General features: G+C 40.2%; 1 protein-coding gene across 1 annotated transcript in view; it reads right to left on the bottom strand.

Moving 5' to 3' along the window:
* Positions 1-17633, bottom strand: part of EFHC2 (EF-hand domain containing 2) — a 56243-nt gene that overhangs the window by 11453 nt on the left and 27157 nt on the right. Inside the window, exons 9-12 of the mRNA XM_057378213.1 lie at positions 12028-12193; positions 10877-11019; positions 7050-7246; positions 2629-2762 (exon numbers count right to left, since the gene is read on the bottom strand). Of these exons, the coding sequence (XP_057234196.1) occupies positions 2629-2762; positions 7050-7246; positions 10877-11019; positions 12028-12193 (640 nt within the window). The remainder of the gene's footprint in view (positions 1-2628; positions 2763-7049; positions 7247-10876; positions 11020-12027; positions 12194-17633) is intronic.

Below are 17633 nucleotides of genomic sequence, written 5' to 3'. Positions count from 1 at the left end.
CAATAATTGTTCCCACAGCTTAGCTATCTCTTGTTTTACTTTTTCGGGTTTTTTTTTTGTTTGTTTGTTTTTTTGTTTTTTTTTTTGTTCTAGAAGAAAAAGACAGATTGCAATCTGAATTTATTATAGAAAGAAGAAATCATAAGTAACTGCTCAAGAGAGCTACTTCTCAAGCTGAATTGAAGATAGGCATCTTTTTTAGACCCACATGGTTCTTCGTCTCTAACAGCAAACAGTCTTGCCAATAGCTTATACAAAACACCCTGGATAGGGCTGTGTGATGCACAGGCACCTAAGTTTTAGTTATTTTTTAATTCTCTTTTTAGCAAAGCTTTCAATAGTTTTAATGATAGCTTAGGGGACAGCCTCATGTATATCACATATTTATTTCCTGGATGAAGTACTGAAGATTTGGGTTCTGAAAGCAGTTAAAGTAAATTGTGTAATTACAATTCTCTTCACTATATAATACTTATAGATTTATTTTTACATGCAGATCATATTAAATTACATAGGTAGAAAGGAAGAAATCTGAACAGCCAAATTCAGAGCACGAGTGAAACTTCAGCTGTATTTAAGATAAGAAAAGAGGATTATCATTGAAACTGTCACACAGATAATTGCTTGTACTAAAAATAATCATTTGTTGTTAGTTATAATCATCAAATGTCATGGCAGATTAAAGATAAACACTGATGTACACAATAGAAAACGGAAAGAAAAATATATTCTTTTCACATAAAAATATCTTGGCATTTTCATAGATGTAAAGAAGTGTTCTCATTTTTGTCATTGAAAATGCTTCTTTCGTTCTAAAATAAGACACATGGATAATAGTAAGAAGAGAGCCTTTAGATTACTGGATACAATACAAATTAACAGAAACAAAACCTACAATTACTATGGAGCACAAATAGTCAGTGTTCCTTAGAGGTAAATTCTTGCTCTGGCAATGTGAGCATTCCCTGTGGAATGGGAGGGGATGGGGACCATTAGTGGGTGTTGACACTAGCCCAGGTGAGCACTGTGGCCAAGAAAATCTTGATTTTTCCCCAGCTTTCCTGCTCATGGAGAGGGCTCCTGCATTTTTTGTTGTTGTAACCAAGTCCCTCAGTACCCCTTGAGCAGACATATCTCACTCCATGTCACAGAATAGCACTACCCTAAATTAAACAGTTGAGCTGTTCACAGCTGCACAGATTATGTCCATGATTAAATTTACACCCAACTGAGTCTCTTCTGGATAAAATAAAAACCTTTCCCTGCCATTTAAAAGTACAGTTGTCCCTTCTAAAAGGTTGCCTCCATAATTTTCTCATGCAAATTTTCCAGATCTTTGAGGTGCTTTTAGTGGATGCACAAAGGTTTGCAGACGATTATTTCACAATTTAAACTAAAACCATATTTTTTTTTTATTTTAAATAGTTACCTTGTCCATAAATTAAAAGCCTTTCCCAACTGGCAGAAACTTTCTCCCATTAAATGTTAACTCTCAATTTTCTCCCTTCTTACTCAACTAATAACATCTTCCCTCTTAATTCAATTAGCAATTCAAAGTCTTGTTTCTGCTGAGTAAAATATCTGGGTTCAGAAATATTTTGACCAAAAGCTGCTAGAAACTATGGCGTCTCTTAGTTTAAATCCTACCTTTTAATCACTTATTTCTCGTTTCTGAATACCAGCTTGTTTTAACCTCTCACTATTTTCACTTTGAATTGCTGAAATAACCTTCTGCTGATCTGTTTCTCTTCTGAGATATTTCAGAAGCAATTTCTGCCTCGGTTAGCATTCCTATGGAGATGACATTCCATGCAATACGCATCTATTTAAATGCCTTGGTTATGATGACAGTTCCTAAATACACAGTGTATTACTTCAGTGAAAACCAAGTGCTTCCAAGTAAAAGTTTTCTCCTCTGTTTCACATCATTAACTTTGCCAGTACCGTGCCCAACACAGTTAATATGGTCAAGTATTCTGGCTATGGGATTAACTGAAATCAGCTTGTATTTGAGCACAATTTCCTCTATCAAGTTCTACAGAAGATCTATGCATCTGCCCATTGCCATATCTGGGTCATTGCCAGAACATAGATTTCTGCTCCCTTTATCTATACGTAAATTATTATCCAAGTATTAATTATTGCTTTCCAATCTTTTTTAAACATGCTTACCACTTCTATAATTTCAATACACCTTAGTTCTGTAAAAACTGTCTTCTTTACCAGTGATTCAAAACCCAAACATCATTTCCAGGAGGCAACTCAAACATCCATACTTGAATTTCAAAGCTACTGATCAATTTGTTTTACTCTCAGGATGGACTTTTCTTTATCGTTATATTACTGCTCACTTGTGCCCTTCTTCACAACCCTCTGAGTCAGTTCCATAAAAAGCAGACAGATTTCACTTGTGCTTTTCAGCTTACTTGAAACCATCACATTTCTCTTTTTTCTTCTGAAGCGTGGATTCACTTTCTTTTTCACACACAATCTCCAACAAAATGCAAACTCAATCTATGCCATTTGTCAGCAAACACATGCAGAAAGCATCGAAACCCAGTCATGGTGTATCCATTTTGGGGGAACGTGCCTTTGTTAAACATTGAAACTCCAAATCCACTCTCTTACCTGAAAGCACCATACCCAACCACATTGGTATGCTCAGTGTCAGACGTAGCAAATGCCTTTCTGATTTCCTTGGCATGAGATTCAGTCAAGTTCTTCAGTTTGTTGAAGACGACATCAATGTTAGACATAGGGAACTTAAGAGAGGAAAGTAAAATTATAAAGATTATAAAGACCTGAAGGATGGGATACCATCCAGAAATACCTAACCAGGCTGGAGAAATGGGCCCATGGGAATCTTATGAGGTTTAATAAAACCAAGTACAACGTGCTGCACCTGGGTCTCAATCCCTGGTATCAGTCCAGGCTGGGGGATAAACAGATGGAGAGCAGTCCTGGGTTGGAATGACCTGGGGGGCTGATGGATGAGGGCTGGACATGTCCCAGATGTGTGCACCGCTGGAGCAAGGCCAGAGGAGACACCACAGTGATCAGAGGGATGGAGCACCTCTGCCATGAGGAAAGGCTGAGAGAATTGTTCAGCCTGGAGAAGAGAAGGCTTTGAGGTCACCTAAATGTGGCCTTTCCCTATGTGAAGAGAGCTGACAAGAAAAATGGAGAGAGATTGTTTATAAAAGCCTGGAGCAACAGGACAAGGGGGAATGACTTCAAACTGGAAGAGAGAGTAGGGTTAGATTAGATATTATGGGGAAGTTTTTTCCTGTGAGGGGGCTGAGGCTCTGGCACAGGGAAGATGTTGCTGCCCCATCCCTGAGGTGTTCAAGGCCAGGCTGGAATGGGCTCTGAGCAACTTGGTCTAGTGGAAGGTGCCCCTGACCTGGCAGGGGGGATGGAATTAGATGATTTTTAAGGTCCCTTCTAACCCCAACTCATTCCAATCCAAGCCATTCTATGAAAAGCAATCTGCAGCCCATCAAGCATGTCAACAATGTGTAGGGCAATAATGAACTGCAGAGCATTATCAGCTTTTTCCTTTCCTCACTTCAGTTGTATAAATCATCACACTGTTAGGTTTGGAAGGGAGGTTGCTACTGAAAAAAAAAAACAACAACAAACCAGTTGCTTTCTATCAAGAATATAAACAATTAAACAATTAAACAAAAATCAGATCATGCATTCTAAGAAAGTTTAGTCCAGCTACATAAAAGAATATCCACTTTTTCTTGAACCTGAATTCTTAAAGCAGAGGTAGAAACATTTAAAATAGTTTAATAACTTGTTCTTCATTTTGTGTTGGTGCACCTCACTGAATTCTCAAGTCATAAATACCACCAAGTTAAAACTGATTTTTCATCAGTGGCTCCAGTGAAATGTTACAACAAATAGTCTCATTGATATTGAAGTACATTGTCTGACATACTCAGAATTAGCAGATTAGAACTGTTTTTACGAATCAATTTTTCTTGTTGTATATAAAAATGTTTAAATGTTTATTTCTTCCTAACTGGACCATTGAAATAAATTTGAACAGAGATCAAACAGAACTGAAATGCTAAAGCTTTCAATCTGTATTCAGATTGTTTTGTTAGTGATCTACAAAAGATTGATTTGCTATACTAATTTTTAATATAAAACATAGAAGTATTTACTCATTAAATTGAGGGTGACTTTGAGTATGATTATCTGCTATGTCCTTACATCTGTCATGCTCTACTTAACTTAAAAAACACAATGAGCTGCCTGAAAATGCTTTTCTCCCATTTCTTCCAGGAGCACTTATTTGAAATTTGGTATGACTGATATTAAGGACCAGGACATAAAAATTGGGCCTCACTTGCAACTATGCTGTAGTGTGTCTACAGCTTTGTATCAATTCAAAGTGATCTAGAAAAGGGTATTTAAAGTCCCTGTGGTGCTGCCAGGGCAGTACAAATTGATCCAACTTTAATCAATACATCAGTGCTCGCACATTTTTCTCAGAATTAGAGAAGACAACTTCTGCCTAAGCCAAAGCCCCAGGTGCAGCCCTGGCAGGCAGTGCCCTGCAAGGCAGTGGTTTGGAGCAGCTGGATCAGCAATCCGAGAGTTTTAGAGACAGCAACTTTTCCAGGCCCCTCTCCAAGAGGTTTCTGTCTGGGCCATAAGCACACAGCCTTCTGCTGATCAAGCAAGGAACAGGGAGAAAAGACTGAGCAGGGTATTTCAGGATGGACAAAGTGTTCTGAATATTTAAGTGCCTGTCTTCTGTACATTATCAAAAACAGCTATTTTTACATCTTTTTCCTCTAAACTATATATTCCAAATGCTTACATAGGCATTGAGTATCTGAACAGCATGGCAATAAATTCACCCTCTTTCCCTCTTCTCATGTAAATGCTGACATGTTTCTAGTCACAGCCCAGTTTTGATTGTCTCGCTTAAGTCAGATGTTATTTTAATTAATTCAATGGAAATAAAATCCTTTTCCATGTTTGTGCCGCAGCAAAGTTGGAACAATTGAGATTGTTCAGAGATGCTGAATTCCCTTCCAGTCATGCCTTGTCTGAAACAGTCCTCCCCAAACCTGGATAATCCCAGTAGGACTCTGCACAACACATGTGTTCTGTTTTGAGAGAAAATCAACAGTTTGCTAAATGAATATCTTTTCTTTTGAATTGAAAAAGAAATTAAAAGTGCTGAAAAGTTGTGAACTAGGTTCTTGAAGTTMCTTTCAGTAAAAGCGGCAATCAAAATGACAGGACTCTGTGGTTTTTCACTCCCTTTAACATTAAAACAATAAAACAAGTACAATTTTGAAGCAGTTTTTGAAATTTTGAATTTCCCAAATATTTTTCATGGTGTCAAACAAATTTTCAATATCAACCTGCACTATGATTACCCATCAAAATTTCATCTAAATCACCATATGCCTACAGAACTGAGGTCAAAATGACAATTTTCATTAAAAAAATATGTTCCATGCAGATTTCTTTCACCAGTTTTCAGAAAACATACTGATATGTTCTGCTGAAAGGAAACCTCTGTCTATTCMGAAGGAAAATTATTTATTTACTAATTTTAGAAACAACCAACAATTAGTCATCTTTAAATTGTTTCCCCTTCTTCCAAACAATTTTCCAGCTCTGATCTTCTCTAGTAATTGCTGAAGTTGTTATGATTTGAGAATGAGATCCCCTGATCAACTGAGGCAAACTTCTGGAGCTCTAGACAAAGGAYGTGACTGAAGCAGCTACCATTGGGAGAATCAAGCTTTTTTTCTACCAGCTGCATTAAAATCCTCAAATAACTTTTCAAAATTCACTTCAATGAAATATTTTAAATATTGCCTCTTCCCATTTTGCATAATTTTTTTTTATACTATACAATCATTCATTGGAAAATCAGGGTCTCTTCCATTTCCTCCAGGACAATCAATGCAAACAACATTCCAAAGAACATTTACAATCTAAAGATGAGATCTACATTTTGGACAATAGCTTTGSGTTGGATTCTACCAGAAGGAGAAATAGCCCAGCAGGAAGGAAACATAATAGATTGTATTTTTAAGCCTTAAGCTTTGTATTTTAAAGCTGGAAGAATTTAGCAGCCTTAGCATTTTGCATCCACAAGCATTTTGCAGATAGTTCTCCTTGTTCCAGGGAAGGCAGATGGTGCCAATCTACATTAATTTACGAAAAAAATGCGCTATTCTGCTAAAGTAAAAACCAACAGAGGCACCTCAGCTCTCAATTTATTGTTGCTCTYCCCTCTGAAGGCAGATAGTGAAACTCAGTACAAACTGTGAGCTTGAATTCTTGGCTGAGATATGAATTTCTAACACTACAAGGGAAATGTTTGTCAGAAAAGTATGCATGAAGCCAGAAAAYAAAATCAGGACACAAAATAGCATCATCAGTAAAGACCAAATTGGATGTGTCCACAACTTGAGCACTCTGCACTGCTCCAGTCTCCACATCTCACTGCTACTTTGCAGGGATAGACTAAAAAGGGTGAGACTCTGAAGTGGACAGGATCAGACTGAGTGGGAAGGATGCCTTAGATTTACAAAATTATGAAGGTGAATGGGGATTTTCACTGGAAGTAGCATTGAAAATAGTGGGAGGCTGGTTTAAAACAGATAAAAGACACTTTTTTAACAGATATTTGTTTTTATAGCCGGCAGTGCACTTTTCARCTTTCTGCTACACAAAGTTGTGGAAGCTGACAGTATCTGTAGGTTCAAGAAGGGTTAGATCAACTCAGGGAAAAGAGGGCCATACACAAGAAGGAATAGGCAAGGATATCCATTGTCAMAACCCCTAATGCAGTCTGAGTGGATTTTGAGAAAGGAAAAGGGAATGAACAGTAAAGAGTGGCCAAGACCTGCATGCACTCCCAGCTGGCATCTCCTAAATCAAATGCTAGACAGRGAGCACTGGGCTGTGAACTTTGGGTGAGGAACCTGAGCATAAATAATTCTKAAAAATATACAGCTAAATCACAGTCCTTAGAGATAACAGAAAATAACAAGAGCCTGCTTCACCTCATTTGCATTCTTCTCCATGTAGTTGAACGTGTATTCATCAGCATCCACCAAAAGAAAGTTGTGACCATGGAAACAAACTCTGGCTCCAATAAACAGATCATGAGCCTTGTAGTATTCAGATGGCTCACTCTTAAAGAGTTCCTGCCCAGGCTTCCTGATTCGACCTCTTTCCAGGAACTTCCCACCTACTATCCCTATGGGAATAGAATTTAAAATAATTAATTACAGCTTTACTTGGAAAAAAACTGCACTCATACACAAAAAAACCCTCCAAACCATCAACAAAAAGACACCCCAAACCAGATTTGTAATTAAATACCATGTTTTGGGCTCCAGTWTCCTGTCACAGAACATTCCCTTCCCCTCCCTCTCACTGCTAAAAGGACTGTCTCTGCCAGTGTCCACAGCAACAGTTAAATTGTGCACCTTTTGTGTCATGTCTCATTTGAATGCCTGCCAAACGCCTTCCCTGGCTTTTCTTTAAAATGGGACAGAAATGTGCCTCTTCAAATCRTTCCCACAACCCTGTCGCCAGCCTTGGAACTGGCCCTTGAGAAACCTAAGATCCAAAAACTAAAATGCAGGCAATTATCCTAAAACTGTTGAAAGCAGAAAAGGGAAAATAAAAACCACARCTTAAGAGAGGGCTGTTGTACGAAGACTGTGAATTCTGATGYACTGCAATTCTAACCTCTTTTAAAGGGCTTCTGAATTTTTTAAAGCATAGGAGTGACATGACACTGCCTTCCAAACATTGTTCTGCCAATGCAGTTTAATTGTGATCTGCTCTTTGCTCCGTGAGGTGGGTGTGCCACATGGCTCCTTTTCACAGTATCATGATTTTATTTGTGTCACTAGAAACTGCACGAGGTTCTCAAGGGTAGGTAAGATGCTAAAAGGAACATTTCACTTTCACTTGTGTATTAATTCTGGTGTAGCACAGGACWGCATTGCATGTACCAGGCTTTCTGGGAAACCTTCTGTCACATGTTTAGTTTCACTGGGACATGTGCCCTACAACAACTTTGGGGTTTCCATCCTGTTGATATTTCAGCTTCCAAGCCAAAAAGCCAAAAGCCAAAAGCTTACTTTAGTAACATTTAATGATGCCCTAATATCAGGTAGTGATGCAAGTCCAATAAAAGGCTGAAGAACAATGTAATCAAATGCCTTTTATAGTCAAAATTATAAATGAATGTGAAACCCAAACTACTTATTAAACCAGAGTTTGGAGTAGATGTCTGTCTTAATTGCTTTATTATCACCATAAAAGACCAAAAAAAAACCCCTACTATGGTAATCATCAGGTCTTGCCTGAATCAGAAAACAATTCAAATCATTAATGTGCCTCTAATGTTAACACATTCCTTTTCACCCAGCTATAAAAACAAATAAGAAATTTTAGGTTATATAATCCTGGCAACTGTTTTCAATATTTAATGTCTCTTTCGCTGACTGGAAATTCACTCTTGCCTCTCTATTTCCCTGCAATTGTGCACTTATATTGGAAGCTTACTTCTGTCCCATAATGTTTTTTTTAAACATTACAGGTTAATGCATTACAAGTCGTATAAAGAAAAATGACTAAAAATATCTCATTAAGTTAGAGATTTTACACTGAAACCTGATAAGGAGTTTTGATGGAAATCTACAAAAGCCAGGCTCAAAGCACAAAATAAACACACCACGAAAGACCCTCTTCCATTAAGATCAGATCAGAGTTTGCAGGTGTTTGTACAGCTGTTGGCTGGGTCTTACACTGAGTAAAAAAGGGGTTGTGATCTTCTTCATGGGGAGCCAAAGTTCTCATGCTTTGATCCCCATCTCAAGAAGTGCTTCAAGATGTCCAGCCCTGTGAATTGCATGGAGTTTGAATTGCATGGAGTTTCCCAATGTTACTAACATTAGAGTGCAATATTTCTCTGAAACCATCAGGCTGCTGAACCAAGAAAACTGAGAGCAACTTATTACTTCCATTTTAGGATTGAGATCTGAAGCATTACTTGCCAATTTGTACCAGCTCATGTAAATAAAAAGGCAAAAACCTCTGAACCTGTGCAAAAAGGAATGGCCAGTAAGGCTATTTTGCATACCTTACTCCTTKTCCTCAGCCTCTCTTCCCTGACCTCTGCAAAGCCTTTTCATTCTTAACAGTGAATAAAAGATGGATTTTTGAGTGTGCAAACCCTCCTGGGATAGTGTTAGATGTCTGATAAGGGTTGAACAGGTCAAACCTGGTGCAGCATTGCCCTTATTGCTTTGGAGGAGAGTTTTTTGGAGCTCAGCATCTTCCAGGAGGGATCCCAGGCCCTCTGGGGCCTTGTCTAGTTGGAATGGTGCAAAGTAAAGTTAGAAGTGACTGAACAGGCAGTACACATGCTTGGAGTCCAAGATTCAAACTGTTCTCTGGACTGCTTCAATTTGACAGTGCAGCTGTACCTTTAGCACCCTTTATGTCTCCAGAAACAAAGAATGCCAAGCAAATGTGTCCAATTCACTGGTGGAGAACTGAGCTGCTCTTGAGTATCACAGCTGCATTAGATATTTAATATGTAAGWGTGTGTGTATTTAGCTGCAACAAAAGAAGTTCCATAAATTACAGGTCACTGGATGCCAGGAAGTGAGTAAAATATTGATAACAATACGCTGCTGTCGTAAAAATGCTAAATCTTGAAGTCATTCATAGGGAATGCCCACTGAAGTCCTAAACAGGTACTCTACACATGTTTAAAACATTTCCCAGAGAATTRCTTGTATTTTAGTTGGGGGTGAGGTCCCTATTATGCACTCATAATTAGTTGGATACAAGCAGAGATGCCATCAGAGACCCTTTGGATTCGAAAGGCACTTCTGGATGTTAACTGCTCTGAAACTTTTGCTGAAGATGTTTTATGGGCTTCACAGAAAGACACCCATTTCTCCAACAGAGTCATGCTTAGCCAAAGCTTCCCCATCTCTCTGAATTACAGAATTATTTCCTGACATCCTTCCCACTGCTGTGTCCTTCCATCCGTGCACMAGACACTTCAAGGAAATAAAAAGATGCTTGAAAATCACAAAATCTTTTGAATCCTCAGCTGGAGGCAGCTGACAACAGGCAACAGTGGCCAAAAGAATTTAAACATGACAACATTTGGCAATCATGCTGCTGCAACAGGATAAATGTGGTCAAGCAACTGAGAAGWAACAAAGCATTTATTTGCCTTTTAAACACTGTCAGTCTGGCTCTTGGAGTGCAGTATTATACACACTCACATCCAGACTCTAGCACAGGGCMGTCTTCCCTCTTTAAATGCTCAGCACTCCATGATTAATGATAAAGTATGTTAGAAAGTGTCACAGCTGTTGCTTTCATGAGCTGCTTCTATACAACRGATGCTGTATAGGTTTCATAACACAATTTTGCAAAGCAAAGGATTTAGTCTTTCATTCTTGAAGTCTTTTATTTCCTGTCCCTATTTATCATCAGTTATAATACCATTCCTGTATGTTATCCACAACAAAAGCAAATGTTTAAAGGTCAGATTTTCAAATTAAAATGTAATAAAAGTTCTAATGCATTAAACTTGCAGCTCCCAAAGGATATTGTGAAGTACTGTCAAGCAACACACAATGTAATTCTAAGTGAGGAAGATCATGAATTACTATGACATCCAGCTATGCAAGATAATGCAGCAGACCTGCTGATGTAATTTCCATCCCATTTAAAAATCCACATCCCTGCTTCTGCTACAGATGAGTCTAACCACAATGCTTACTGTAAAGTCTACCCAAATAAGCAGGGGAACTGGGTGGGGCTGATTAGAGACATTACTACATCTTACCTGAGTTATTCTCTGCATATTCAAAAATGGAAATGGTGTCATCACACAGGAAATAGGAAATGATGAATTTTCGCTCCTTGTCGATAGGACTGTCTGTGATGAATTTTGCTGCAAAGCGCAGTATGTTACTTTCCATGCCATATCTAAAAAAACAAAGGAATGGATAAGAAATCAAAAACAGAGTATGAGAAAAATTCTCACCCCTAAGAGATGCCTTCTCCTGAGTTCTGTAACAGATATTAATTGTGTTATTACTGCACCAAGAAGGGAAATGGCCTAAGATTCACTACTTTGTCAAAAACCATTTTCAGCCTAAATTAACAGAACCAGATAAGAGTCAGCCRGAAAGAAAGGAATAATATTCAGGGGAAAATTACTTCTCTGCCACAGGTCTGGAATTAATTTTTATTAAAATTGGGTTGCAAATCAAGCCCCAAGTTTTTTTCCAAAAAATTTATAAAGGAAGAACAGATTTAGATATGTATATTTTCAAACCAAATTCTGAATAGCAATTCATACTAAGATTATCTCCCACAAATTCAGGTCCACCAGATGACCTTATTAGTTGGTTATTTATTGATTGTGTTTAAAATAATTTGCAGTGTCTGTATATCCATACATTTCCAAGCCTTTTCTAACAGCTTTCCTCTTTTACAGAGGGTCTCCAGGTGAATCTTTAGCAGAAGACTTTGCTTTTTTGCTTTGGCTTCAACTACTGCTGCCTGATAAACCATTTCMTAATGGAAAGCAAAGGGTTAAAGCTTTAGTAGTGCTTCAGTAAACTGCATGAAATTCAGCAGACAAAAAAACAAAGTAAGTATTAGAAAATCAAACAGAAAAACAAATCTGTGTTGGTCTGCTGGATCATACAAAAATTCCTGACTAATGCCTGGACTAAAATTTCTGTCAAATTCCCACTGAAAACAGCAGAGGAAAAGGATGGGAGGGTCATAATATTTCTTCAAAGAGAAATTTTGCAGMGTTTGCAGAAAATTGGAGTGCCATGTCACTAATCCAGGCCTCATGCACCTGTCCCTTGAAAGTCTGATGAGCTGTTTGCTGAAAAAAAAATGACATTCTTACGTAACATTTGTCTTCTTCACAAAAATACATAATTTCAAAAATTGAAATGTTTTTTTCCCACAAAATACCTGTCTTTCATCAGGAATTGTCTGTAATCCTTGTGCTGAGGCTTGACAACCACACTCATACAGGAGCAYAAAGAATCTTCTTCAGAACCAAATCCATTATAAGGAGGAATTATTCTTTTTGGTTCTGGAGGTGGTGGAGCCTTATACTCAATTGGGGTGAAATCCTCTACAACAAAGACAGCAAGACCCATTTGTTACTGCTGTGATAAATCCATTTTACCAAGGATTTAAACTTCCAGTATGAATACTTATTAGCCTATTTCTGTAACAGACCACTGATCAAAGTCAAACYAGAATCCCTCCTACTGTTACAGGGTAGAAAAAGACTCCATAGAGCCAACAGCAAAATTATTTCTTCAAGGGTTTCAGGATTTCATCTATAATCTTGAAATGTTTGAAAAATATCATTAAGACACACAGGCAAAAGGAAAAATARATACAGTTTCAAAATGGGATAAAATAGTAAATTAAAAATTCTAAATTAATTTTTCAGTTTTATCCTTTGAGACAACATGATTAAGTAAATAACTGGCTTATGAGTTTCCTACKCTGTGCTTTTGGCCAGAGGAAAATAAATACATAAATAAATAAAATTTTATTCATTATTTAAAACAGACATATATATCAYAGTCTTTGGTACACTAAAGCTGATAACTTCAGCCCACAACTCATTCTACCCAGAGTTTTGGAAGCTTTGTTTTTCCTCATTTTCCCCAGACTCAAGTCTGATCAATGGTCCTGACTATCCCAGGCACACAGCAGGAGCTGTCCTGATTCAGCAGAGGCACATCTGGTCAGGGACCTGCACTCAAACCCCACAGAGGCAGCTCCCAAAAGTGCTGCTTCCCTGACTCTCATTACTCTTCTCTTGGAGAAAATCTTGCACTGTTTGGCCCCTTGTTGCACTCCTGCACTGYCCTTCTGCCTCAGGACAGATTCCAGCTTCCAGTGCATAAATATAAAACTTAACAGAGCTCAGTCTGCTGCTTAAATGAGGTCGGTGGAAAATGGAAAGGGTGAGAGAGGAAAAGAAGCTTGTTTATGGGAGAAAGCAAGTGGGCAGATCTGAGGCAAATGAAGACATCAGCCATAGCATAACTCAGGCTGAACAGGATGTTGGGGGGGGTCTCCTGCTCAACACAGGGTCAGCAACAGGTCAGAGGGATATAACAGATACTAGAGACCACTGCATAGGAGGGGATCCCATTAAATAAAGGCTGTTTTTTCTTTAAAACTTAACTTTTCTACACAGAACTGAAGAGAGATGGATAACCTAAACTTGCAGCATGGGTTTCAGTACAAAGAGAGGAGGATGACAAAACTTCTGTCACTTGGAACACTGAATTGGTTTGTGATTAAAATGTCTTAAACATGGCTATATCAGAAGATCGAAGCACAACACTCCTAAAATCTGATTTGTCTAATAGCACTGTGAGCTGAAAAATAAAGCATTTAGATGTCAGAATTTTCCTTTAGCCTGAAAACACAAAGAGTTTAGCCTTTATCTTAGAAGAATATGATCTGACTCAAAAGCTGATACTCTTACCTGCATTAGTCAAATAGTGGTTTTGCAAAACCACACCATAACAACTATATGTGCCTTTTCCATGATTCAGAGGCAAAAAGGCCAAGGCCAAAGACTATTCAGAACTTTTCAAAGCTTTTTTCACCATGAAAGAGTGTGTGTGGGTGTAAAYATGCACCAAAATCACAGACTCACAGAATCATAAAGYAGTTTGRGCTGGAAGGGACATTAAAGATCMTCTTGTTCCAAACCCCCTGTCACAGACAGGGACACCTTCCACTAGACCAGGTTGCTCAGAGCTCCATCCMGCCTGCCCTTGGACACTTCCAGGGATCACAGAATCACAAAATCAATTAGAARACCTGAAGTCATCAAGTCCAACCTATGACCAAACACCACCATGCCAACCAGACTATGGCAYTGAGTATCACATTCAGTCATCCCCTACAAACCTGCAGGTGATTCCACCACCTCCCTGGGTAGTCCATTCCAATGTCTAATCACTCTTTCTGTGAAGAATTTCTTCTTAATCTCCAACCTAAACCTCCCCTGGAGCAGCTTCAGACTATGACTCTCACCCTGTCATTAGTTACCTGGGAGAGGAGCCCGAAACCCACTTGGCTCCAACCTCCTYTCAGGGAGCTGTAGAGAGTGATGAGGTCACCACTGAGCCTCCTTTTCTCCAATTCAACACCCCCAGCTCCCTCAGTCGCTCCTCAGAGGATTTGTGCTCCAGTTCCTTCCCCAGCTCCATTGTCCTGCTCTGGACCTGCTCTGGTTGCGGCATCCWCAACTTCTCTGGAAAATCTGTTCCAGCACCTCACCACCCTCCCAGCACAGAACTTCCTCTTAATATCGAATCTCAGCCTGCTCTCTGTCAATTTGGCCTTGTCCTGCCACTCCAGKCCCTTGTAAACAGTTCCTCTCCATCTTYCTTGYCAGTTTTCTKCAGCTAYTGAAAGGMCACATTTAGATCAYCCCAAAGCCTTCTTTTCTCCAGGGTGAACAGCCCAAATTATCTCAGCCATTCCCCATRGCGCTCTTTTGTTTTAATCATCTTGGCACTTCCTCTAGACTCYCTCCAACAGCTCCACGTCCTTCCTGAGTTGGGACAGGTGGGATCTCACCTGAGCAAGGCAGAAAGGCAAAATTCCCCCTCTCCTGCTGCCCACGGTGCTTTGGATGCAGCCCASGACACAATTGATTGCTTTGGATGCAGCCCTTTTGGGCTGCGAGGGCTGGGGCATGTCTGGCCCCTCCTCCACCAGCAGCCCCAAGTTCTTCTCAGCCTGGATGCTCTGGATCTTCTCATCCCATAGCCTGGATTGATACCAGGGGTTGCCCCAGCGCAGGTGCAGCACCTTCCAYTTGCTCGTATTAAACTTTTATGAGATCCCCTATTTTCTAAGTACTTTGTGACCAAAACATTTTCAGAGCACCGTGGCGTGTGCCTGATATGGGCAATTCCTGATACCATAAACAGGGAACCATCGGCACAGACGGGCAGAATTGCAAACCCCGGCCGCAGGTACTGAGCACCGTAGGAGGCACACGGGATCCCCACACAAGATTCCCRCTGGATCCCTGGCTGGATTCCCCACTGCATTCCCCCCAGACTSCCCGCTGGATTCCCGGCTGGAATTGCCCACTGGGTCTCCGCTGGATTCCTGGCTGGATTCCCGGCTGGATTTCCCACTGGATTCCCGCTGCATTCTCCCTGGATTCCCTGCTGGATTCCCGTTGGATTTCCCGCTGGATCTCGGCTGGATTCCCCGCTGCATTCTCCCTGGATTCCCTGCTGGATTCCCGTTGGATTTCCCGCTGGATTCCCAGCTGGATTCCCCGCTTCATTCCCAGCTAGATTCCCGCTGCATTCTCCCTGGATTCCCTGCTGGATTCCCAGCTGGATTCCCCGCTTCATTCCCGTTGGATTCCCCGCTGGATTCCCCTTTCCCGCGCCGGGAGCGGGACCGGGACCGGCGGCTCCGCGCTCCCACAGCGCCACCCGGTGGCGGCGCGGCAGAGGCGGCGAGGGGCTGATGCCGCTCATCAACCGGAGCGTTAATTTTTTTTTAATTACGCCACAAGGAACAGCGTATTTTAGCAGACACAGACCCCTCCTCTTTGCTCAGGTGCCACAGATCCTGCCAGGAGCGCTCGGAGCACCAGAGCACCTGCAAGGGACCTCTGGATGCAGAGCACACGAAGCTCCTGTGTTTACACGCTGCTCACAGTCTGCACATTCACACGCGCCCATAAGGCTTTCATTAACAGACGCTACAGCATTTCCCCTTTCGTAAACTTTAGCCCATGTGGATAAAAATTAGATTTATAAACTAGAAGGAAATTACAAATTAAGAGGATTAATGTGTTATTCCTGGAGGGTATGTTGGATCCCTCTCAGCCAAAGTTTGGAGTAAGTCAAATCCAGAGGGAAGTTCAGTGCTTTGGTTCCCATCTCATCCCTGAAGGAAAATAATCTTGTGATATTCACTGAACCATAGAATCACTAAGTTTGRAAAAGACCTCTGAGATCAGCAAGTCCAACCATTAACCCAGCATTGTCAGGTYCACCAMTAAACYATGTCCCWAAGTGCCACATCTACATGTTTTTTGAACGCTTCCAGAGGTAGTGACTCCACTGTTTCCCCGGACCACCTGTTGTAGCTTGACAACACTTTCAGYAAACAAATGGTTCCTCATATCCAATATAAACCTCCTCTGGCACAACTTGAGGCTGTTTCATCTTGTCCTGTCACTTGTTACCTGGGACAAGACACCAACCCTCACTGGTCTAGGTCCACTAAAGAGAAAAATACAAACATCCAGCCTTGTGTCACCTATATTCGCCAGGATTTAAAGGATTATGTATTCAGATTCTCTCCTGTGAACAACAAAACCAAGAAAGGAATTGCCATGGGGAAACACAGGTTACAAAACTAGTCAAAAACTCATTTCTGCAACTTGTGAAGAGCCAGCTACCTGAGCTCAACACTCATTCCATCTTTGCTCTGCCTCACAGCATTAGGRCACAATCAGACAGACAGTGGCTCTTACACACAAAATGCACTCCTCTCAAGGTGATCACTGGTGTTTAAGAAAATTACATCAATCCAGTCTGGAGGAGGAATCAATGCTCACTTCTTCCAGGCTATAACCTTTCCAGTGAGAATTTTCAATGGGTAGAGAGTAGAATGAATGTCTGGGATTACAAACTTCTGCTTCCAGAAAGAACAACACAGATGTTTTTTGCCATGGATAGTTTCATCACTTGTTACTGCAGTAACTTGAGGAGCTATTTCACCCTGTACATCAAACATGTAGCACATACTTGTAGCTTTCTCACATCAAAATTTGAATGGGATTTGAACAGGAACTGGGGATAGCAAGAAATCAAACAGCTCCAGCCACATCTTTAGCATATAGACAAATTGAAGCTATCAAAGCCTTTTGTGTAAGAAAAACTAAATTCCTCAAGAACTTCTTGCCAGAGAAGCAGCATTAAACTAGCTTGAATGAGTTTGTCAGCTTTCAGTTTCAATACTCATTCTGAGATTTTGGTAAARAGTGTGAGATTACCTTCTACCCTCGTGGAAGAACTGCAGGAAAACCCTCATGCATTAGAWAAGACTATATTTCAAGGAAGAGTTGAGTGCTACATACTTTAGATTAGAATGATAACTATACTGAATATCAGTGTATAGCAGGCAGGCAAGAAATTTGAMCTTCTGAAAAAGAGGACAGCATTAAAGCCAGGAACAGGAGAGAGAAATCCCACTAGACCTGGACAATATAAATAGGTGGTGATAACCTGGGGAGATGGCAGTTAGCATGGTGCTCTCTATTCATCAGAGGAGATGTATGACAAACAGCTGAGACTGCTTCCAGTAAGARTCTGCTTCACAGCTGAGGTAAGAAGTAAAATAAGAAGGCAATAAAACCATCTCCACAACTTTTACATGTAGAATTAAAGAAAATCTAGTGCTCACAGAACTGTCCATGTAGCTGAAACATGACAGTGTTTATCCTGATTCAAAGAAAATCTCTGTTTACAGTCTTAATGATTATTATAGTTACCTGG

The sequence above is a fragment of the Malurus melanocephalus genome, unplaced genomic scaffold (assembly GCF_030028575.1).
Source record: "Malurus melanocephalus ecotype Western Australia unplaced genomic scaffold, MMel_1.1 scaffold_348, whole genome shotgun sequence".
Classification (NCBI taxonomy): Eukaryota; Metazoa; Chordata; class Aves; order Passeriformes; family Maluridae; genus Malurus; species Malurus melanocephalus.
This window is presented reverse-complemented; position numbering and strand designations above follow the sequence as displayed.